The 24525-nt window shown below is 49.7% G+C and overlaps 2 protein-coding genes across 2 annotated transcripts in view; both read right to left on the bottom strand.

Annotated features, from left to right (window-relative positions):
• EML1 (EMAP like 1) overlaps positions 1-24525 on the bottom strand; it is a 669910-nt gene that overhangs the window by 205509 nt on the left and 439876 nt on the right. The gene's annotated exons all lie outside the window — the stretch shown is intronic.
• WDR25 (WD repeat domain 25) overlaps positions 1-24525 on the bottom strand; it is a 96322-nt gene that overhangs the window by 12122 nt on the left and 59675 nt on the right. The window contains exons 2-3 of the mRNA XM_049769826.1: positions 19586-19733; positions 12747-12877 (exon numbers count right to left, since the gene is read on the bottom strand). Of these exons, the coding sequence (XP_049625783.1) occupies positions 12747-12877; positions 19586-19733 (279 nt within the window). The remainder of the gene's footprint in view (positions 1-12746; positions 12878-19585; positions 19734-24525) is intronic.

The following is a 24525-nucleotide window of genomic DNA, read 5'->3' as shown; positions in this document are numbered from 1 at the left end:
GTGACATTTCAGAGAGCACTGCACGTCCCCACGGCCTGCGTGGCCTCCTCCCTCCCGCGCCGCCAGCAGCCATCAAAGGGGCCCGCAAGGCTCACTTTTAAAATAGGTCCAGCTCACTGCAAAGCACCTGCTGGCAAACGTTGCCAAGGAAACAGGCCCCGAGACACCCCTCTGGAAATTCATTAGCATTTAACACGCCATAATGAGGCTTAAAGATGGTGCGTCTTAATAGCCGTGTGCGGGGAGAGGACCCTTTGCTGGTGTCTGGGGGTGACTGATGAGCTAGCTCTGGCTCCCACTCTCTGATAGGAAAGTGGGGAGCTTGCTGGATGATGGGCTGCCTGCAGGAGCTCCACCCCTCCCCTCAGGTGTTCAGCTCTGGGCCACAGCCTGAAAACTGCCAGCAGGGATGAAAGAGGGGCACCTGTGTGCTAACACACACAAACACACACACACACATAGCATATTGCCTCATTTGGGCACCCTTCCATCCTGCTGCACCTCTGTGCTTTCCTGGTGCCTGAAGTATCCACCTGACTTCTTCCCTAGAAAACTCCTATGCATCCTTAGAAACCCCCCCTTTCATCATCCAGATAGGCTGCCGAATCCTCAGCTCTTTCCCTGGGATCTTTTGTCCAGGCAGCTCCCACAGCTATCTGTGTCCTCACCTTGGGTCAAGAGCCACCTCATTCTCCTCCAGAAGATTCGTGTTGGGGTATCACCCAGGGACTCACCCAGGGAATCCCCAGAAACTCAGCAACTGGAGGGTCTTAGCTACAACTCTAAAGAAAAGTGTTCCCCCAACTCCCCACCACTCCCCAACACCCCACCACCCCCAGCCTCTTTTTTTGGTATATAAAAGCCCACCTGGAGTACTTGACCTTCCCCATTCTGGTATGGGGAATTGGTTTGAATTAAGAAAGGAGTTCTGGTTTTTGACTCAGGCAGAGGGAGTATGAGGCAGAGAGGCCATGAAGTAAAATGCAGACTGACTCCTTAAAAAAAAAAAAAAAAAAGTACTCTCTGGTAGGTTTTTAAAAATCAAAGGAAGAGGTTACTGGGAAGAAGAACACCTTACAGGTCTTGCTATGCAGAAAACCCTTAGGGGAGGGCCTGACCACTGAGCACAGCACAGTTCCCTGACCCCTCAGCACAGCGCTGCCCATTGAACCTTCTTTTCTTAGATAAAAACGTGGCCAGGAGATGCCCATGGGCCAGAGTTTCAGGCCCTGCCTGGCAGATGTGGAAGCAGCGAATGTAGGAACTCCCAAGGGCCCCATCCTTCTCCGAGAGGTACAGGGGGAGGAGCCATGGTGAGGCTGGTCACTGCTATCAGGCCCCAGAAGGTAAAATGGAACCATGTGTCCTCTGGGGAAGGGGGAGGACCTCTGTCTGCATTCCAGAGTGCCTGGGAGTCAGGTTGCATCCTCTTATGCAGAGTGCAACCTGGCCAGGGTCTTGGGCATGCAAGAGACCCTAGGGAGCAGTAGCGAAGGAAGGAGGGCAGCCCCATACCCTCATATCTCTCTCACTGCCTGGTTGGAGCAGAGCACTTGGGTGTCAGGACTTCAGAGAGCTCTGGGACAGGGAAGCAGGCCCCAGGGAGCATGGCTCCCACCCCCCACCTCCTGCCTGAGCTCTGGGCAGCCCCCCCCCAACTAAGCAATAATTAATTTATCTCTATCAGTGTGTCTGAAGATTTCATCAAAGGCGCAGGTCAATGTGCATCCCAGCCTCTAATATGCCCAGGAGGACCCAGTGATGGGCAAGTCAAGCAGACACTTGACATTTCCCTCAGACGTGCCCCGCCGCCTGGTGCGGACCGGCAGGACAGTGCATGGCTGTCAGCAGGAGGGCACCGCCTTGTGGGGGCCCCTGCCAGCTCCAGGATGACAGGCATCAAGCACACATGAAGCACTAAGCAGCACCTAGGTGCTATGTCCATGACCGGCCAGAGTGCCAAGGTGATTAGCCCTGATGACAGCATTCGCACCAGAGCTGGAGTAGCCAGAGACAGAGAGTAGTTGCTCAGTTAGTGCTCACTGGCCTTGAAGTAAACCGAACCTGGCCTGTGGAGGGACTGTGAGATTCTGAAGAGCACACTGGGCAGGGAGAAAGGTTGAAACAGATAGTTTCACGGGTGCCCTTGCTTCTGGGGGAATATTTGTTTTCCTCACTTTACAATAAAACCACAAGTTAAAAATGAGTCCCAGGAGAACAGATAATGGATACAGAAATTGTGGTATGTTGATAAAATGGAATACTACACAGCTGTTGGAAAAATGAAGTAATGAGATTTGCTTATGCATGGATGGATATGGAGAGTTTTGTACTGAGTGAAATGTCTCAGAGGGAGAGAAATAGACATAGAATGATCACAATCATTTGTGGGATATTAAAAAAAAAAAACCACATAGTATAGGGGTCGGAGAGATAGCATGGAGGTAAAGTGTTTGCCTTTCATGCAGAAGGTCTTCGGTTTGAATCTCGGCATCCCATATAGTCTCCTGTGCCTGCCAGGAGCAATTTCTGAGCATGGAGCCAGGAGTAACCCCTGAGCACTGCCGGGTGTGACCCAAAAACCACACACACACACACACGCACACACACACACACACACACACAAAACACATAGTATGGTAATAATATCAAAAACAATAGGGGCTGGAGAGATAGCATGGAGGTAGGGCATTTGCCTTTCATGCAAAAGGTCATTGGTTTGAATCCCGGCATCCCATATGGTCCCCCGTGCCTGCCAGGGGCGATTTCTGAACATAGAGCCATGAGTAACCCAAAAACCAAAAAAAAAAAAAAAAAAATAGACAAAGGGCCAGAGAGATAGCACAGCAGTAGAGCATTTGCCTTGCTTGCATGCAGCTGACCCAGGAAAAACCTGGTTCGATTCCCGGCACCCATATGAACCCCCAGCCTGCCCAGGGTGATTTCTGAGTGCAGAAGCCAGGAGTAACCCCTGAGCATCCCAGGGTTCTCATCCTGAGCATCCCAGGGTGTCCCTGGGTGAGCATCCCTGGCCCAAAATCAACCAACCAACTAATCAATCAATCAATCAATCAATAAAGTTTAAATAAAAAAAAAAAACAGATGAGGGCCAAGAGGACCATCCATGACAAGAAGTTTGTCACAAAGAGTGGGGGAGTGCAGTGAGGGCAGAAAGGGGACCATTAGGACAATGACAGTTAGAAATGATCACTTTGAACAAGAACTGGGTACTGAAAGGAAGGGAAGGGATATAAGTGGTACCCCTTCAGTAAGAAGATTGCAAACCACAGTGTCTAAAAGGAAGAAGAAAGAGAGAGAGACAGAGACAGAGAGAGACAGAGACAGTGAGAGACAGAGAGAGAAGAAAAATGTCTGCTCCAGGGCCAGAGAGATAGCATGAAGGTAAGGCGTTTGCCTTGCATGCAGAAGGACGGTGGTTTGACTCCCAGCACCCCATATGGTCCCCCGAGCCTGCCAGGAGCGATTTCTGAGCACAGAGCCAGGAGTAACCCCTGAGCACTGCCAGTTGTGACCCAAAAACGAAAACAAAAACAAAACAAAACAAAAAAATGTCTGCTTCAGAGGTAGGCAAGGAAGGGGGAAGGGGGAAGAGTGGGGTAGAAACTGGGGACATCGATGGCAGAAAATGTTCCCAAATGAAGGGTGTTGGACACTGTCTGAATAAAATTCAATCATAATAACTTTGTAATGTGTATGTCACAGGGCTTCAATTAAAATTCTTATTTATTAAAAATATAAAAATAAAATAATATATAATGTTATATGCCACAAAATATAATGTACAAATATAATAATTAACATATATAATAAATTAAAATAATATTTAAACAAAACTGAGTCCTAATTGGGCTGCAGCAATAGTATAATGGGGAAGACATTTGCCTTGTACTCGCTGACCGGGTTCCATCCCCAGCATCCCATGAGGTCCCCTGAGAACACCAGGAGTGATCCCTGAGTGCAGAATTAGGAGTAACCCCCGAGCATCTCTGTGTGTGCCTCCCAAACAAACAACCCAACTCCAAGGCTATACTGTGCAGACATAGTTCTGGCACCTTCCAAATGAGCCTCAGATGCCTGAGAACTAGGAGACCCCCCAAACAACTGACCAACCCCTGGCTTCCTCTCTTCCCCCTAAATTCATGCTGTACCCCAGGGTACTTCCCCTGCACTGTGATAGACCCTTCACAACCCATCCCATCTCTGGGCAAATTGTGCTACTTTGGGAAGAACCTCCAAACCCCACGATTAGCGCTACCTGCCTAGGAATTCCCCCAAGGGTGTTTGCCTGTACCCTTAATGCAGGAGATGCCAATATATTAAAAAAAAAACGCCCACGCCAGATGACAGAGGACTGGTTGGGGAAACACACTGGAGCATATTGGTAATTATTATAAACGAGGCCTTCGGAAAGGATTACCAAGATGGAAATGCTAATGGCATCCAGGTGGGGGCACGTGAGCATGTGAACATACACACAGCAGCTGTGATGGACAAAATGGGGGGAGCTTCTACTTCACCATCCTCTCCCGAGTGCTCTGTAAACCCCATCTACCCCAAGCCGTATGCAAGAAGGTCTCAAGTGTAAGCTCTGTCTTTATGAGTGTCGTCTTTATGACCCTGAAGTCCAGGGGGCCTCGTCACAGGCCTGCACCCCAATCAGTGGTCAAGGGCTGTCCTGACTCTGCTCCCTGGCCCCTCCCAGAAAACATCTTTCTGTTGACCCCATGTATTCTACTGAATGACCCTCAGGGAAAGGGAGTGTGTGAAAGCACAGGCTTTGCACCCAGTAAGCGAGTCTGGACCCCACAGTTCCAACCCCGGAGCACTACCAGGGACGACTCCCAAACACAGAGCTCAGAGTAGCCCTTGAGCACCAGCAATATGGCCACACTAATGGAGAAGCAGAAAGTCTCTCATATCAAGCAGTCAGACAAATGGGGGGGGGGGGGTCTCCCCTTTCCACTCCTCCCAAAATTGAGGGCACAGATGTGGTGGAGAAGGCAGGAGGGAGGCATGGGTGGCTGAGGTATGAAGAACCCTGAGTGTTCAGGGAGGCATACCCAGACCTTGTCACCCACTGCCATGGGGAGGGAGGGCAGTGGGCAGACTGGGGGGCCAAGGCCATGGATGGGGGTAGCACACAGCTGCAGGGCTGAGCATCACGGATTTCACCAGCCAGAGACAGGTAGCAGGGGGCAGTGCAGGCTTCTAACTAGACAGACCCTCCTGCCAATGGGGACCAGCCATGCCAGGGGGTACAAGCACTCGGGTCAGAGCCTGTGTGGGGTGGGCAACCTGCATTCTTCATGTATATTGCCCAGGATCCTACAGTGGGGGTACACCTCAAGACACCCCAAAAGTTTCAGGACGCAGGGCTGGAGCAATAACACATAAGGGTAAGCATTTCCTTTGTACACAGATGACCTGGTTTGATCCCCAGTATTTTATATGATCCTCTGAGCACTGTCAGAAACGATTTCTGACACAGAGCCACGAGTAACTCCTCAGCACTGCCAGTTGTGGACCAAGGGAAAAAGTTTCCAGACACAACCCCTGAGATATGGGTGCAACCAGCTGGCACGAAGCACCTCTCAGGCTGGCCTGATCCAGGTTAGCAGGAAAGGTCCTGCCCAGAGAGGTACCCACATGCTCCAGCAACCAGGACAGCTAGGAGGGAACTGATAAATGCAGTAGGGAAGGAGCAAAGTGTGGGGAGGCACCCTCAGTCCTCTTGAGCAGTCCTCAGTATCCCCGACTGCAGGGGCCACCAACTCCCTCTCAGTGAGCTGCTCACACCACAGTGCTCCCACAGGCACTGGGACGGCCATGTCTGCTGGCTGGACTAAGTGCTTAGCACCACCCAACGCAGAGTCTCCCCACCCGTGGACCTGGGGGATCCCTGAACAGTACCAGGTGTGGCCTAAGAGATATTCAAACATGGCCAGGTATGGTCCTGGACACCCCCAATACCACCAGGGTGGCCTGGTGAACCTCCGGTACTACATCTTGGAAGCCTCACTGCTCCATGGGCCCAGCAGGTCAAAAACTGTGGGGTGGGTTGGATCCAGAATGATAGCACAGCAGGGAGGGCATTTGCCTTGGATATGACCGACCTGAGTTCTATCCCAGCATCCCATAGAGTCCCCAAACCTGCCAGGAGTAACTTCTGAGTGTAGAGACAGAAGTAACACGAGTACTGCTGAGTACGCCAAAAAAAAAAATAAATAAATAAAATAAATAAATAAATAAATAAATAAATAAATAAATAAATAAATAAATAAATAAAAAAGGAAGGTTGTGTATGCAGGATGCCTGGTTCACCTGAGAATGCCCAGAAAGAAACCTAGTGAGGCCTGCTGGGGGCTCACTACTCAAGTATTAACTGGTCTTGATCAGAGGGAGAGTTCCACACGAAGTGCCACCACACATCCTCAGAGCCAACCCAGCCCCAAGTTCTGAGTATTTCCCCTTCCTGAGACAAGGAGGTCCAAGAAGGGGCAGTGAGAAGGGCTGGCAGAAGATCCTCCTGAACTGAGAAAGGAAGAAAAGTCACCACACAGAGCAAACATGACATGGAGCCAGAGAGTTGGCCTGGCCTGAACCAATTTCCCCCAAATAATTTGTTCCAAAGGCCGGAGCAATAACACAGTAGGGAGGACTGTTGCCTTGCATGTGGCTGATATAGGTTCAAGCCCTGACACCCCCAAGTGGTTCCCTGAAATTGCCAGGAGTGATCCCAGAGTACAGAGACAGGAGTCAGGGGCGGAGTGGCGGCGCTAGAGGTAAGACGTCTGCCTTGCAAGCACTAGCCTAGGACGAATTGTGGTTCGATCTCCTGGCGTCCCATATGGTCCCCCAAGCCAGGAGTGATTTCTGAGCACATAGCTAGGAGTAACCCCTGAGCATCACCGGGTGTGCCCCGCCCCAAAAAAAAAACAAAATTTAAAAAAGAGAGATGGGGTCAGACCTGAGCATTGCCAGGTATGGCCACAAAACAAAACAAAATTTGTTCCAGTAGGCCTGGAGTATCAGAGGAACAAGAGACCCAGCAAGTGGCAGAGCCTAGCCCAGCCCTGCCCATAGAAGGCAGCACAGAACTGGGGCAGCACCCGCTCTCTGATCCACAGCCAGGTGCCCCAGATCTGCCAGTGCCGCCCCAGTTTCCAGGCCCGAGGGTGCCACTGAGAGGTTATGTGCTGAGGCTGAGATGCCATGATTCAGCCTGGCAGATCATAAACATGCAATGCAATATTATTTGTTTGCTTTAGTTCTTTGTTTTTTCGGTGGGGGGGGGGGCAGCAACACACTGTGGTGCTCAGAAAACACTCCTGGTAGTCTAGAGAGACCATAGGTGCCAGAGATTGAACCCATGTGGGTTGCATGCAAGCAAAGGCCCTACCCACTGTACAAACTCTCTGGCCCCTGAGCAATAGGATCTTTAAGCTCTGAGGAATTTTTTACAAGTCTGATTCCTGATGCAAGGAGGGAAGTTTGCTCTTATTGCCTCAGGTCACTACTGGCTCCAAAGACACAAATGCCTGTGAGGAAGCCTGGGGGTCCTGCCATGACATATATCCTGAGGCACGGCCTTAGGTCCCTGTTCCAGCACATTTGTACCCTCTGGGCAGAGCCAGTCAGGAAGGACTAAAACTGAGACCAAGGAAATATACCAGAGCAGATCTCTCACTGCTCACCTTTCCTCCGCACACACCTCTCCATGCATCTGACCCACTCTTCCTGGCCTGGGCAAGCTCGCCTTTGAGCCAAAAACCTGGACCCCAGGAGGGTCTTACCATGTTAGAAAGCTTGTCCCAAAGAGCAAGGAGGACAGTGAGGGCAGAGAACGGACCATTAGGACAATGAGAGTTGGAAGTGATCACTCTGGACAAGAACTGGGTACTGAAAGGAGGGAAAGGGATAGGCATGATACCCCTTCAGCAATAGTACTGTAAACCATAGTATCTAAAAGGGAGAGAGACAGAGAGAGAGGGAAGAAGAGGGAGAGAGAGAGAAAAGGAGAGAGAGAGGGGGAGACGGGGGGAAAAAGAGAGAGAGAAAGACAGAGAGAGAGAGAGAGGGAGAGAGAGAGAGAGAGAGAGAGAGAGAGAGAGAGAGAGAGAGAGAGAGAGAGAGAGAGAAGTAAAATGTCTGTCCCAGAGGCAGCTAGGGAGGAGGGTGGGAGAAAAACTGGGGACACTGGTGGCAAGAAATATGCACTGATGAAGGGTGAAGGGTGTTGAACATTGTAGGATTGAATTCAATCATGAACAAGTTTGTAACTGTGAAAAAAAAACTGTATTACGAACAACACTGAAACCACAGTGTTTAAATAGAGTAAATTAAAAAAACAATAAAACCTGGGGCCAGAGCAGTGGCACAAGTGGTAAGGCATCTCTCTGCTTTGCCCACGCTAGCCTAGGACGGACCGTGATTAGATCCCCCAGCATCCCATATGGTCCCCCAAGCCAGGAGCAATTTCTGAGCGCATAGCCAGGAGTAACCCCTGAGCATCACCAGGTGTGGCCCAAAAACAACAACAAAAAACAAAACAAACAAAAAAACCCAACAACCAAAAAACCTGACCCTACCTGTCCTGAGGTGAGCCCCTAACTGTCCATTGTCACTTTATCTAGGAGCTTGTGGGGAAAGCAGAGTTTAATCCACAAGAGAAAGAATGTTTATGTCTCCTCCTTCCATGTGACAGCCCTTGGGGTGACCAAGGCCAGAGCAGACCTGAGATGAAGTACTGGGGGACCTGGGGGTTATTGGGGTCCTCCTACCTGTCAGTTGCTCCATCTACAACTCCTGAATGAATGGGGGGGAAAAGTTATGGCTTAGGCCACCCTGGTTTGCTCTCTCTACTCCTGCTGCAAATGGAACTGGGAAGACAGAATCTACAACCTAACAGGAGCCCAGGTGCCTGCCAACTCAACATACTTTGCTCCAAGCATGAGAAGTTTCAGGTTGCCCACAGGTGCCTTTGTCATGGCATTGGGGAAACCGTGAGTCCGAGGGAGCCTCAAGTGTGGAATCCCACAGAATCACCCAGCTGGGAGAGGGGTAGGGAGAAGGCAATCCAGGACAAAGTAGAATCTGAAACAGAGGGGCTTCCAGACAAAGGAAGGTCAGGTCATGGTCACACTCAAGATGATCATAGGAGGGTGGTGGACTATGGCCACACTCAATATGAGCGCAAGAGGAAGGTAAACCATGACCACACTCAAGATGACCACAGGAGGAAGGTAAGAAGGTAGGCCATAGTCACATTCAATGACTTCAGAAGGAAGAGAGAGGCATTGTATCCCACAGGCTCTGAGCCAGCGTGAGGAAGCCAGGCCAGGCCAGGTCAGGCCAAGCACATCCCAGACCTAAGGAGGTGCTTCATCAGCAAACTCGAAGCAGAGAGAGAGAGCAGGCAAGAAGGCGAGAGAGAAGCCAAGAGGCCCATTTTCTATAATGAAGTGGGGTGGCCTGAAAAAGTCCAAAACCCCACATCCATCACTGGGCTAAGATGAAGGAGTCATCAAATTATAGGACTATAATAAAGTCGATGAAAGAAACTTTGTTCACTACTAGAGCTCCAGCGCACTGCAGGCCCACAGGCCTCAGTTGTGTCCCTAGACGAGCCCTGAACACCTGCTGTATGCACATGCACCCACACATAACCACATACAATCACACACTTGTTGGGTCCCCCATTAAACTGTTTCTGACCCACCTAGCAGATGGAACCCCATAGAGCAACTGTTCTGGGGAACCCTATAGATCAATTGCTCCGGGGATTCTCCTTTAGGTGAAAGTCTCAGAGACACCACTCCAGAGATGGGGAAGGACAGCACAAAGAGGGGCATGTCTTCCCATAATTAGTGGTTATTCTCAGCTTCTCTCGAGGCCTTCCCTTCTCAGAGAGTTCAGGTCAAGAGAGAAAAAGCTACTTCTATGACCCACTGTGTTACTCCCAAAACATTCCTAACACCAATGTTCATATTTAACTTGTGCCTGGTATCTCGTGTCCCTGGCCCTGCTGCCCTGCTTGCATCTCAGATCCTCTTGTTCTATAGAAGCATTGTTGGAATGGATTAAAGTGTCTCTGGTCATCAGCCTGAAACTTTCTCAGTCACAGACACACCTGGAGGAGGGAAGTTGATCTTTGTTGGTCAACAGGGTTGGCAGAATACTCACACATACAATCACACACTTGTACAATCACAAACTCACATATAATCACACATAGGCACAACCACACACACAATGCTCAACCTCACATATGAACGCTCACATAATCACAACCACACAAACGGACACTCACAATCACAACATGCACAAGCATACGTACACACCCGCAATTATACACTACTCCCACACAATTACACACAATCATCATTCACACGTACTACATAATCATAGACACACAGTGATGTGCACACACTCACACATCCAACCTCACATCCACACACGGTAAACACCAGTATAGTATAGCGGAGGTGAACTTGTCCTGACCATCCACCCCTTCTGTTCCCTCCAGTTTCCAACATTTTCATGTACTCACACACTGCTTTCAAGTACAGTCCCCTCTGTCCCCACAACCAAACTGTCCTGTGGTGGCAGGGCACAGGTAGGTACCTAGGGAAGAGGGGCAGTTCAGCACCAGGGACAGAGCCTGCACCCTGCTGTGCAGGTAGGTGCTACTTGGGCCAGGTGGAGGAATGAACTAGCTCTGAGCACTATGGCAAGCACAGCACGGACCAACCTGTCTGGGGGAAGAAACAGCTCCGTGATCAGCTAGGGATGGACCATTGGCAAAAAAGAAGTGAAAATGAGCAGTGCATGGCCGGCTTTGCCCGGCATGAGCCTGAAGACCCTGGCAGAGAAATAAAATCTGTTCCTGCCTCTCCCATCTTCCTGCAGTCGCATTTCTGGGCAGCAGCTGTGATTAACTCCTGCTTTTCTCCTCACGGAGTCTATGACCAGGATCCCAGGAGGCAACTGAGCCTCCACCAGCGAGCCCATGTCCCTGTCTCCCAGGCAAGCACCCTCTGCATTCAGTACCAGCGTGACTGTGACTCTTCCCAGCACTTCCACAAAGAAGATCTTTGTGTAACTTGGGGGGCTGGAGTGACAGTACAGAGGGGAGGGCACTTGCCTTGCACACAGCCAACCAAGGCTCAATCCTCAGCAACCCACAGGGTTCCCTGAGCCTCACCAGGAGCTGGGTGTGGTCCAAACTCCCCTACACCCCTTTTCAAATCAAAATTGTTTTGTTTTGTTTTTGGGCCACACCTGGTGCCGCTCAGGGGTTACCCCTGGCTATGCACTCAGAAATGACTCCTGGCTTGGGGGACCATATGGGATGCCGGGGATCGAACTGAGGTCCATTCAGGGTCAGCCGCATGCAAGACAAATGCCCTAACGCTGCGCTATCACTCTGGCCCCTCAAAACAAAATATTTTAAAGATGCATTTCCTTTTGCTGTGCAGTGCTGCTAGGGAGCCCCTTGCTTAGAAGGCAGAGGTCTGGGGACCCTCAGAAGCCTACCAGCCCTTTTGTGGTATGGAGAAAGTGCTCCTCAGGGCAGTTCACATGGCACAGAGCCTATGACCAGCACCTCCTGCTGCACCAGTCACAGACAGACAGATTAGAACTCCAGGGGCTCACCACCCACCTCTGCTCCTCCTGCAAGCTCAGCACTCTTCCTCACCTCCTCCTGAATGCTCACCTCCCCTCCTAACCTCCCACACTCCTGTACCTCCTCTCCAGAGTGCCATCTTTACTCACAGGACTAGATGTGCTGGGTGCTCTACCCCGTGCCCAGAATGAGATGAAGTGAGAACAGTCCTATGTCCTGGTCCAAAGAACCCACACTTGATGAGGGAAGAAGAAGGTGCTGGTTTGAGTCAAACCATGTGCAGGTAGTGATGGATGCAATGAAGGTGGCAGGGAAGGTGCAGGAATCAGGGAGGGTCTCATTGAACAACAACAAGTCCATAGGAGGGAGCATTTCAGCGAGAAAGCTCAGGGGCACCCAGTGCTGCTCTGATAGAACAGCAGAAGGGCAGCTTTGCTGATAAGGGGGTGTAGGTGGTCCTACACAGGGTCATGAGGCCATTTGGGACCTGTTTTTTTCAAGCATGAGAGGGAGCTTGAGAAGCTAAAAAGGGGCTGGAGAGAGCTTTGAGGGGGTTGCCCTGGAGGAAGGTGCCCCAAAGGTACAGCCAGGAGTGCTTCAGGAAGGAGGACTTCGAAGAATGAGTGGAACCCCAGGCCCCTGGTGTTGTCACATGCTGAGCTGTGGAAGCAGAGGCTGATGTAACTGGGCAGGAAATGGCTTTTTGATGATGATCAGTGAGCAGCTCTGAAGCCAGGATACCTGGCACAGTCTGGGAGCACTTACTCAACTCAGAGCACCCCAACATGGCTGTGAAGGCCTCTTCCTCACCCCTTTCCACACCCACAGGATATGAGCACTCAAGGATGATGCAGATAGACGGCCAGTGGCAAGCTTTAGGGCATCACCGCATCAGGTTCCTCTCTAAACATGAGACTCCAAGACTCCATAACCCCCCCACACACACACACTGAAAGGTGAGCATGGGGCTGAGCTGGACCAAGGATGCAGAAGGCATAGGTCCCTTCCCAGTACCACTGACCCTTGGAGTACATAGGAGGGAGTCCCTGAGCAATTCTTGGTGGACCTCTCTCTCTCCCCAGATAAGTGAGGCTCTTACCTTGCCAGTCCTGATATCCCAGGCCTTGATTTCGGGGCTAAAGCCCCCGCACAGGAAGATATCATGCTCTTTGGGGTGAAATTTCACAGCTGTAACCCGAAAGTCACTTTGGCCAGTGAGTAGCTGGGCTCCTAGGGCACAGGAAAAAAGATGGTGAGAACACAGTAAGGTGCTAGTGGTGCTAAGACCCCTGGAATGAGTCTCTTAGAGCTAGATGGAATCCTGGGTCTGGAGTGAGGCATACAGAGGACTCCAAGCTCAAAAGTAGCATATGGGACTCTGGGGACTCCCCAGATCCCACTTGGATCACAATAGCCCCCACACCTGGGGCCAAACTGTGGAGATGCTGCCTTCTGTATGTTCCTCAAACATTATGCACCTGCCCACAAACGCCCCTAACCCCCTATCTGGGGGTGAATAAAGCAGGTTCAGGGTGAGTCAGCTCATGCTCCATGCAGACATCAGGGGCTGCACCAGAGGCTCTGAGCACTATCTGGCCTTGATAGCAGCCCACAAGGGGATCAGGCCGAGTGTGGAGAAGCTAGGTGCTACTCAGGGTGACCATCCTGGTAGCTGGATCGAGGGGACACAGGGTAACACTAATATCAGGGTCTTACTAGCCAAAGGTACTTCAGTGAGTCTTAGTCCCCACCATGGGCTGTGAGGCTATAGCCAAGACCTTAGCTGACCATCCATCTGGGAAGCCTCTCGGACAACTGTGTGACCCCTGCGTGGGTGCCTTTGTGTGCAATCACTCAGATTCGGCCATAGAGAAATGAGGGCCCAAGAGCCAGTGCCCTTCAGATCCACACAGCACCACTGGCCCCAACAGGGCCCTTGCCCGCATGACCCACCCACGCACAGCCACTGACCGCAGGGACCCCACACCAGCAAGAAAATGAAAGTCATCCGTCAAGTGCCCTGGAGAATGACAGCTGGGCCTCGGGGAATCCGGCCAGCTCAGAATCTGTTCTCTGGCCTCAGCCCCCAGCATCCCATCAGTGAGAGCCCTCCAACTGTCCAGGAACCAACAAACATGTCAGTTTGCCAGGACCATGTATGTGGTGTGTGCTGAGCAGTGACACACGTTCCAAGAGGGAGTGAGGAGGGTAAAGGAAAGCCATGATGGGGGCTTTAATAAGAACACATATGGGGGCCGGAGAGATAGCATGGAGGTAGTGTGTTTGCCTTGCATGCAGAAGGACAATGGTTCGAATTCCGTTATTCCATATGGTCCCCGAGCCTGCCAGGAGCGATTTCTGAGCATAGAGGTAGGAGTAACCCCTGAGCGCTGCCGGGTGTGACCCAAAAACCAAACAAACCAAGAACACATATGGTCCCCTGTCACCCCACCCCCATCTTCCTGTGTAACCTTACTTGAAGGTAAGACCAGCCCATTTCTGGGATGGTTCTTTGGTAGGTAACAAAAGGATTGCCTGAGGGGCAAGAGTGGGATTCAGCTGGAGATGGAGGAAAAAGCAGTAGTTAAGATGACAGGGCAGCTGAAGAGAGCATGCTTAAAAAGGTTTAAGATTACCCCTGTGCCTCTCTACCCCTCTCTCCCTCTCCCTCTCTCCTCTCTCTTCTCTCTCACCATTTCCCTTTCCCTCTCTCTCTCTATCAAAAAAGAAGAAGAAAAAATGTTTAAGATTATAGGCCACACATGTTGGCCAGGGCCTTAATAAAGTTGATGTCTCCTGAAACCTGACTGTGACTGTGGATCATTTCCTCGAGGCTATCCTGAACCCTCAGACCCACTGGCTGGAGGGAGTTGCAGGCACGTGGCCTGGGCTGGAAGAGAAAGGCCTCACCATCCCGCCATCTCACCATCATCCACATCCATCCAGAACTAAATAATTAATATGTTTTCAACAGTCCCCTGAACCCTGCCAGGAGTTATCCCTGAGCACAGAGCACAGGAGAAATCCCTGAGTACTGCTGGGTGTGGCAAAAATAAACAAACACACAAGAGAACCAGTATCTTAAAGAATTTTCAATAGGACTTTTACAAGAGCAGAATGTCTACCACCTCTTTGAAGCCACTGACATCAGAAGACAGTGATAGATAGGACAGGCTCCTTGACCATGAGGGAGGGCACGGACCATGGGTACCACACTGCCATAGTGGATTTTTGTTGTTTTGTTTTGGGGCCACACCTGATGATGTTCGGTGGTTACTCCTGGTTCTGCACTTAGGAATCACTCCCAGGGGTTGTGTGTTCCAGGAACCATACAGTATGATGGGATGGAGCCCTGGTTAGCCACTTTCAAGATCCTACCCACTGTACTATCCCTCTGGCCCCACCACAATGAAATTTAAAAAAACAACAGGGTCAGAGTGATAGCACAATGGGGAGGGTGTTTGCATTGCACAAGGCTGACCAGAGTTCGACCTCCAGTATCCCATTGGGTCCTCCAAGCCCATCAAGAGTGATTTCTGGGGGCTGAAGAGAGAGCATGGAGATAAGGTTCTTTCTTGCCTTTCATGCAAAAGGACGGTGGTTCGAATCCTGGCTTCCCATATGGTTCCCCGAGCCTGCCAGGAGCAATTTCTGAGCGTAGAGCCAGGAGTAACCCAAGCGCTGCGGGGTGTGACTGCCCCCCCCCAAAAAAAAAAGAGTAATTTCTGGGGACCGGAGAGATATCATGGAGGTAGTGTGTTTGCCTTGCATGCAGAAGAATGGTGGTTCAAGTCCCGGCATTCCATATGGTCCCCCAAGCCTGCCAGCAGCGATTTCTGAGCACAGAGCCAGGAGTAACCCCTGAGTGCTGCCGGCTGTGACCCAAAAAACAAGAAAAAAAAAAGTGATTTATGAGCAGAGCCAGGAGTAAACCCTGATTGCCACTGGGTGTGGCCTAAAAGTAAAACAGAAAACAAACAAAACAACAACAGCAACTCTTTAATATGTGGGAAAGACGATAGAATAAGGGGAAGACAAATGAACAAAGTTACGGGAGCTGCAGGTTTTGTCTAGGAAATTGAGCTCATGTGAGAGGGTAGGCTGGGGCAGTCCCTGGGGACACTGGTAATGGAAGTAGGCTCAGTGGTAGGGAAGAGAGTATTAGAACTTAGTATTAGAATGCATGAAAAGTACTATTTTTATACTGTTAAACCTGGTACCTCAATAAAAAACAGTAGAAGGACCAAAGAGATAGTCCAGTAGGGTGTGTGCCATCCCAGGTTCAATCCCTGGTATCCCATTTGGTCCCCTGAGCACTCTCTGGAGTGATTCCTAAGTGCAGAGTGGAAAGTAACCCCTGAACACCACTGGGGTGCTGCTTCCCACACAGACACAAGGCCTAAAGCAGCCAGGAGGACTCCCCCAGCCATGGTGGGAATGAAGGTGCTCCTGGGAGACTGGCAGCCTCTCCCTCCCCTCCACAGCAGATGCCTACACCTGATCAAGCCTCAGAAGTCTGTCTATGTTCTCAACAACCTGGCTCCCAATCCAGCTAAGTGCTGGTAGAAAAGGTTTTCCAGCTGATTGGAGGCACAGTTCCTGGAAGGAGACAGAGCTGTATTTAGGGAATCCCTCTCCACATGCACCTCACTTTTGGCAACAGAGAGTACATATAAAACACCCACTTCCCAATGGATTCTTCTACTATATACATTTCTTGGGAAGCAGGTACTCTTTCTCCTGGGGCTTGTCATCCTAACCCCACACTATGGCCATAAAAGTGATCTCCTGAGAAACAAAAAACTCCTCTGAAGACCCAGAAGAGAGGTGAGCAGACCTAGGGGTCATCCTGTCACTCTTCCCAAGCCACCAGGTGGGGACTCCGAGGAAATAATGCACTTCCAGGGTTGCCACATCTGGCACATCCTCCCGCCTCATCTCCAGATGCCCCTGGCAGCTCTGGTCTTCCTGGGATGTCCATGAGCTCCCCATTCTCGGCGGGGCAGAGCCACTTCTTCTCACTGACTTATGCACCCTATAACTGTGGCATGTCAGTGGTTACAGTGAGCATTTAAAGTAGAAAAACACTCTGCCCAGTTCTGTCAGAGCCACACGCAGAGGCGCTATAAAGTCAAGACGAGAGGCGAGTGCCCAGAGCTGCTGGTGGGCAGTAGAAAATGCACTGGCCTGGGCATGCATTGCAGCCCTCAGAGAGGCTGTCAGGGAGCTGCCTCTTCCCCTGTGGAGGGGATCTTTTTTCTGAGGAGGTCATACTTACTCCCAGGGCAGCAGATCCAGACAAGACTGGACCAGGCACAGGCTGTAATGGTGCTGACAGCAGGCGGGAACAGATGGACAGAAGATGGGCGGGTGGACAGGACCACGACTCAAACCCCTTTTTGATCCAGAGGAGGGCTCAGCCTCAGATGGGCACAAGGATATGGAAAGATTTTTTTTGTTGTTTTGGGGTCACACCAGAGGTGCTCAGGAGTTACTACTTATTTTGCACTCAGGAATCACTCCTGGTAGGCTCAGGGCTCCTATGGGATGACAGGGATTGAACCTGGGCCAGCCATATGTAAGGCAAATGCCCTCCCCACTGTGCTATCACTGAGCCCCTAAGAAGGACTTTTGGAAGGGGCAGAGGCTTCTAATTTCTGGTTTCATGATAGCTTCTGATGGAGCCCCGGTGAGCACAGCCATGAAGGGTGGGATCCCAGAAAGCACCACAGTCAATCCCAGGAGCACCTCAGCCAGTGAGGCTGCTTCTTGTATCTTTCATTTCTGTGAATTTTCCTTTTTCTTTTTTTTTGGTTTTTGGGCCACACCCAGCACTGCTCAGGGGTTACTTCTGGCTGTCTGCTCAGAAATAGCTCCTGGCAGGCACGGGGGACCATATGGGACACCGGGATTCGAACCAACCACCTTTGGTCCTGGATCGGCTGCTTGCTATCTCTCCGGGCCCTCTGTGAATTTTTCACACTTGTTTGAGGGGGCCCTTGGTAGGGGAAGGTTTTCACAGGTGTCCTGAGCAAGCCATACAGTGGGAAAGAGCACAGCCAGGGTTTGGGGTTGCTTAGTGGAGAAGGGAAGCACCACATTCATAGCCACCAGACCATGCACCTGGGGTTGAGTGCTGGAGCTGGGGGTGCCAGGATCATGGAGGTGACGAGTGTTGGGCCCAGCCACACTGCAGCCTGATGCACTGTAGTTGTTTTATTAGGAAGATTCCAGACAAACGGGAGCATGGAAAAGAATTAATCTGCAAGCGGATTTTATTTAAGTGTTGATTCATGTCTGTTCTCTGGGCCAACAGCCCGTCAGAACTATAATTTAGCAAGATGAAATGGGGCCGGCCCTCCATATGTCAGGCCAGTATTGACAGATCCGAATCCCCGGATTTTCAGGGGTATTGATCGAGGCCCCCAGGATAAATGGCCCTGGCGCCCAATTCCCATTAGCAGCGATGGCCACCACGCATCTAATTCCCAGGGCGCGGCAGGGAGAGGCTGGGCTGTGGGCTCCTGGCTGGGAGCGCTAATGAGATTGAAATGAAAAAGCCGAGTCACCAAGGGTGGGAGAGGGGCGCAGACAGGGGGATGAGAAAGAACAGGCTGTGTCAGACCAGGATGTGTCCCAGATGCACAAGCACAACACAGCCTCTGCCAGGCTATGCACTCATACATACAAACTTACATATACATTCTTTCATTTTATTTTTTAAATCTAAGTTCTGGGGCCGGAGAGATAGCACTGTGGTAGGGCATTTGTCTGCATACTGCCAACCTGGGAGGGTCCCTGTTCGGTTCCCGGCATCCCATGTGGTCCCCCAGCCCACCAGGGGTGATTTCTGTGTGCAGAGCTAGGAGTAATCCCTGAGTGCTGCTGGGTGTGGACCAAAAATCAATCAATAATTAAATAAAGTTAAAAAAAAAACTGGGGCCCGGAGAGATAGCACAGCAGCGTTTGCCTTGCAAGCAGCTGATCCAGGACCAAAGGTGGTTGGTTCGAATCTCGGTGTCCCATATGGTCCCCCGTGCCTGCCAGGAGCTATTTCTGAGCAGACAGCCAGGAGTAACCCCTGAGCACCGCCGGGTGTGGCCCAAAAATCAAAAAAAAAAAAAATCTAAGTTTCTGGGCCACATCCAGGAATCACACTTGGCAGACATTATGGAATGCTGTGGGGGGGGGGGGTCAAACCTGGGTTGGCTGCATGCAAGGAAAGCACCCTCTCCACTGTGCTATGGCTCCAACCCATACACACATACAGACATATCACACACTCATGCATACACACCCCTCGACACTTACATGTACACACACATTTCCACATATAACCCATACTCTTATGATACAAACATACACTCACACCACTCAACATGGGCATACTTGTATACACACACTCCTGCATGCACACTTCTACATATAGTCACACATGCATGCACACTTACACACATATACATACTCTAACATGTATACATACTCTTACATACATACACACAAATACATATACTTATATACACAAACATGCATGCTCATACACCAGCCTGCATGTGCCCACCATGGCCACAGAGACAGATTGTACCCAAGGACTACTGGGAGCGCCCCCCCACCCAGATATCCTATGAGATTTGTCCATATCCACTTTTCCTCTCAGTGACTTTGAACCAGGGTAGTCCCAGGAGAAGGCAGGCTCTGATTCCTGTACCCTAATTCCTCAGACTGTGTACCCCTGCACACATAGCACATGGTCCACCCATGTTCCCACTGTCCCATCCTAAGAAAATCCACCTCAAAGCTTCCAAGGAACATTTTGGTTCAGGACGGATGCCTGGAAACATGCAGCAGGCGTGGTGGTATGAGCCTGTCCAGAGCCTCTGCCTTGACAGTGATACCATCAGCCCTACCCGCACCCCAGGACTCTCCCCACTGCCTCACCTGTTTCCAGGTCTGTGAGGCGCAGGGCGAAGTCGAAGCCGCCACTGAGGATGCGCTGGCCGCAGGGCGACCAGCGGGCGGCCCTCACGGCCTCACTGTGCAGAGAGTAGGTCTGCAGGCAGTTGCCCGCATCCACGGCATCCCATACCTACAAGGCAAATGCATCAACCGTCACCAGTGGGCTGAGTCCCAGACAGTATGGGAAAAGACTCCCCCCAAAACCATCTTGGGGCTGACAAGCTGCAGAGGGAAAGCAGCCTCTCCCTGCCTTGTTCCCACACCCTTGCCAGCCTATCTGCTCTTTGCCCAGCCAACATGCAGCACCCTCAGCCACCTGGCCTAGTCCTCCCTGGTATCCATGCTGTGCACCTCTGTTCCAAAAGAACAGACTTTCTAGACATGATGGAGGCCACACCTGGCCAGGCCAGCTTCAAGGAACCCTAGCGAAGCCCGCCACAGTCAGGAGAGAAGAGTGGAGAGGAGGGGAAGGAAGGGAAGTGAGGGAGAAGAAAGAGGGAGGGAAGGAGAGGAGAAGAGAAGAGAGAGGAGAGGTGAGGTGAGGAAAGAAGGGGAAAGAAGAGAAGGGAGAGAAGAGGAGAAAAAAGTGGGAAAAGGGGAAGAAGAGAAAAATAAGGAAATGGAAGAAGAGAAGTCAAGAAAGGAGAGGAGGAGGAGGAGGAGAGCAGCGAGCAAAATGGTTGATAAAGAAAGAGGAGAGACTTGAGCTCCACCAAAGTCACAATCCAGGAAGCAGGAATCGTGGCCAGATTCCTGTTCCCTGTCCTGGGCCATTACCGAAACCTGCTTCCAGAAATCTATTTAAGCCATCAGGCTGCCAACTATTCGGAGTTGGAGGAGGCTTTCCCCTCGATACCTGTCCCAAGACAAGGGGAAGAACCCGTACTAATTACACCCTGTAATGGTAGCCTGATGCTCCAAGACCAGGACATTGGAGAGACAGAGGTCTGGAAACAAACACCAACACAGGAAATAATCCACACACACTGAAGGGGTGAAACAGGTTCAGGAATTCCACTCTGCAGATAGTTCAGTGAAGGAAAGCCGCAAATGCAAGCATTTTTCTGAGCACTGGGATTTTTTTTTTCTGGTTTTTGGGCCACACCCATTTGACGCTCAGGGGTTACTCCTGGCTTTGCGATCAGAAATCGCTCCTGGTTTGGGGGGACCATATGGGATGCCGGGGGATTGAACCGCGGTCCGTCCTACGCTAGCGCTTGCAAGGCAGACACTTTACCTGTAGCGCCACCTTCCTGGCCCCAGCACTGGGATTTTTATTCAGAAGACCCAGACCACACCCTGGGGTGAAGAACACCAATCTAAGGTGCTATATTCAAAGGTGTTTCGAACCAAGGAGTAACAAGGCATATACTGAGTATGGCATCCAGTTAATCCAACAGCTCCCCCTAACTGAGGTTAATGTTCTGTGCCAGGTGAAAAGACAAATTCTCGGACATGCAACAATCTGATTCCCAGAGTCCGGAGCTTGTCTCCAGCCAGATGCTGGAAGGCCATGACAGTTAGCAGGCAGCCACACTGAGCAAAGCAGGAAAAGTCAAAGCATAGCACCAGGTGCTCACACAAATAACACTCCTAGATGAACTACAGTCTATGTGCCCTGTCACATGCATGGTACCCACCAGGAAACCATCATGGGCGCTGAGCATAAAGCAACAAGGAAAAAAGAGTCACCCAGTCCCACATCTGCAGAGAACAGCCATCCATGGATAGCTAACTCTTTGCCTGTAGCTCCTGTGCAAGGGGCATTCCCCTCTAGCCATGGCGCCTGACAGCTCCACTGCCCTGGACAACATGCTGGAGGACACTGTAGAATCAACCACACAGCCTGGGCCTCAACCATTTGCCCCAAGTTCTGGGGATCCCCCAGATTTTGATCATGGTCAACCACCTGCAAAGCAAGCATCCAACCCACTTCAGTAAGCTTGTTAATTTGTTTTGTTTTGGGGCCACACCCAGCAGTGCTCAGGGGTTACTCCTGGCTCTGTGCTTGGGAATCACTCCCGAGACTCAGGGGACCATATGGAATGTTGGGGATCGAATCCAGATCAGTATGCAAGGCAAAATGCCCTCACTGCTGTGCTACTTGCTCTGGCCAGATGACAAAGTCCTGAAAGATATCAAAAATCAATGATGGTGGCCAGAAAGATAACACAGCGGTAGAGCAAGTTTGCCTTGCACGCAGTCAATCCAGGACAGACTGTGGTTCGAATCCCATCATCCCTGTGCCTGCCAGGAGGGATTTCTGAGCACAGAGCCAGGAGTTGCTGCCAGGTGTGACCCAAAAACCAAAATAAGTAAATAAATAAAACCCTAATGTTCAGAAACAAAAGAAGTAATAGAATGGTCAGCTAGCAACAAGAGCTTAATAAACTTTCTGACAATGACTTAATAACTTTATAATAAAGTATGATAATATTCACTAATTTTCTTGCTGCTCTACTCTTTTTCTCTTTCTTCTTTCCTTTTTTTTTTTTTTAATAATTTCACACCCACTTACCTGGGAATAAGTGTATTATGATCCACTATGTCAACTATATGATATATGGTCTTTAAATAAAGTATATATATTATAATAAAATATTTTATTAAAACATTTAAAATAAAATATATTATTTTATATATTAAATATCATACATTCACATAGAATTGTCTAGTCATCACCTAGAACTGCCATAACAAAGTGAGTGGCTTCAGCAATAGAAATAGACTGTCTTGTGGTCCTGAGAAATATCCCAAATCAAGACGCTGGCAGAACTGGTTCTTGCAGAATTAGTTCTTCTCCCTCTGGGCTGTGTCCCTGAGGATCTCAAGAGATTAGAGCCCTTTCCCCTGGCCCATCCACCTTTGAAGTTGATTATCTCTTCCAACACCTCACAGAGAGAAGAGAGAACCACATAAGAAAGATGAAGCAGCAGACAGCTAGGAGTTCAAAATGAAAGTTATAGAGACACATTGCCTTTGGTAGAAGTCCCTATAACAGCATGTGGATCTATGAAGTCTACAGGTTGTTTGGCAGTTTTTTGGTTGTTTGGTAGTCACAGTAAGCATACTCAGGGGGTTACTCCTGGCTCTGCAAACAGGGATTACTCCTAGCAGTGCTCAGAGGACCACAGGGGATGTAAGGGATCAAACCCCAGTCAACCATGTGCAAGGCAAGTGCCCTCTCTGCAGTGCTATGGTTCCACAACCCAAATTCTATGTTAAAGTATGAATTCTAATTTTTAAATAAAAACAGAGGGAGTGAGTGTATTTCTTCATAGTGAGCTTTATTTGGGGTATCATATTACTTATGCCATCTAAGTTGTAGAATTCATTGGCAAAAAGTTGATATTAATACCACCCTTTAAAAGCCCATATAATAATTGTTAAATCACTTCTTGTCCTAGTATTGGTAATTTGTATCTTTTCTCTTTTATTGCTGATGGGTCTGGCCAAAGATTTATCACTTGTGCTTATCTCAAAGAACCAGCTTTTGGTTTCAATGACTTCTCTATTGTATTTCCATCTCAATTATTTCTACTTTTATCCTTATCATTTTACTTCTTGCTTGTTTTCAGTTGAATTTGCTCTTCCTTTTCTTGTGTCATGAAGTGGAAACTAAGATTATTGATTTGAAATTTCCTCCATTGTTAATACAGACATTTAGTAGAATAAATCACCATCTAAAATGTACTCTAGCTATAAGTCACAAAAACTTTTTACTTCATGATGCATTTGCATTCAATTCAAATGTTTTCCTCATATCTACATCAGTGTCCTTCTTGACCTCTAGGATACTTGGAAATATGTTCAATGGTTCCCAACTATTTGGGACTTCTTCAAACTTTTCTATTGTGTTTGTTTTTCTCATTTAATTCTGTTGTTATCAAAGAATTATTTCATGCCTTTTAAAGTTACCAAGGTCTGTTTAATGGTCTCCATTATTATCTTTGAGCAGTTCTCAACATAAGACTATTTGGCCCCCACTGGACCCCTGGGATATTTCAAGGGGCAACAGTTGAAAACTGTAAATGGGAGACTAAAGGAGGAACTGGAAGGATGGGGAACCACTGCAAGGAAATAAGGTCAAAAGAAGGCCACCTGGGAAAGTCTGAGGCCTGGTGCTTTCAGTGAACAGTGTGTATTCTTGACAAGGGAATATCTTCTATGGAGACCATGGGCATCACACACACGCCCATTAGATCTAATTGGTGATAGAATCCCAAGTCTTCTACACTGGATCTATTAACATTTTTGTTTTGTTTTGTTTTGTTTTTTTGGGTCACACCCGGCAGCGCTCAGGGGTCACTTCTGGCTCTACGCCCAGAAATCACTCCTGGCAGGCTCGGGGGACCATATGGGATGCCAGGATTTGAACCACTGTCCTTCTGCATAAAGGTGTCACACCCAGCAGCGTTCAGGGGCTACTCCTGGCTCTACGCTCAGAAATTGGCCCGGGCAGGTTCAGGGGACCATATGGTATGCCAGGATTTGAACCACCATCCTTCTGCATGCAAGGCAAACATCCTATGTCCATGCTATCTCTCCAGCCCCGGACCTATTGATATTTTTGAGAAAAGGATCCTGCCACCTCCAGCTAGGATGTGGATTTGATTATCTCCATTCAGGTTTACAAATTTTTATTTTTGTTTTTGGGTCATGTCCAGCAGTGCTCAGGGGTTACTCCTGACTCTGCACTCAGAAATTACCCCTGGCAGGATCGGGGGACCATATTGGTTGCTGAGAATAAAAACCGAGATCCATCAGGGTTAGCTGCACGGAAGGCAAATGCCCTACCATTGTGCTATCACTCCGGCCCCCAGGTCTATCAAGTTTGCTTCAAGTGTTTTATTTTTATTTACTTATTTTGGTTTTGGGGCCTTACCCAGCAGTGCTCAAGGCTTATTCCTGGCTCTACACAT

Source organism: Suncus etruscus, chromosome 3 (genome assembly GCF_024139225.1).
Source record: "Suncus etruscus isolate mSunEtr1 chromosome 3, mSunEtr1.pri.cur, whole genome shotgun sequence".
Lineage (NCBI taxonomy): Eukaryota > Metazoa > Chordata > Mammalia > Eulipotyphla > Soricidae > Suncus > Suncus etruscus.
This window is presented reverse-complemented; position numbering and strand designations above follow the sequence as displayed.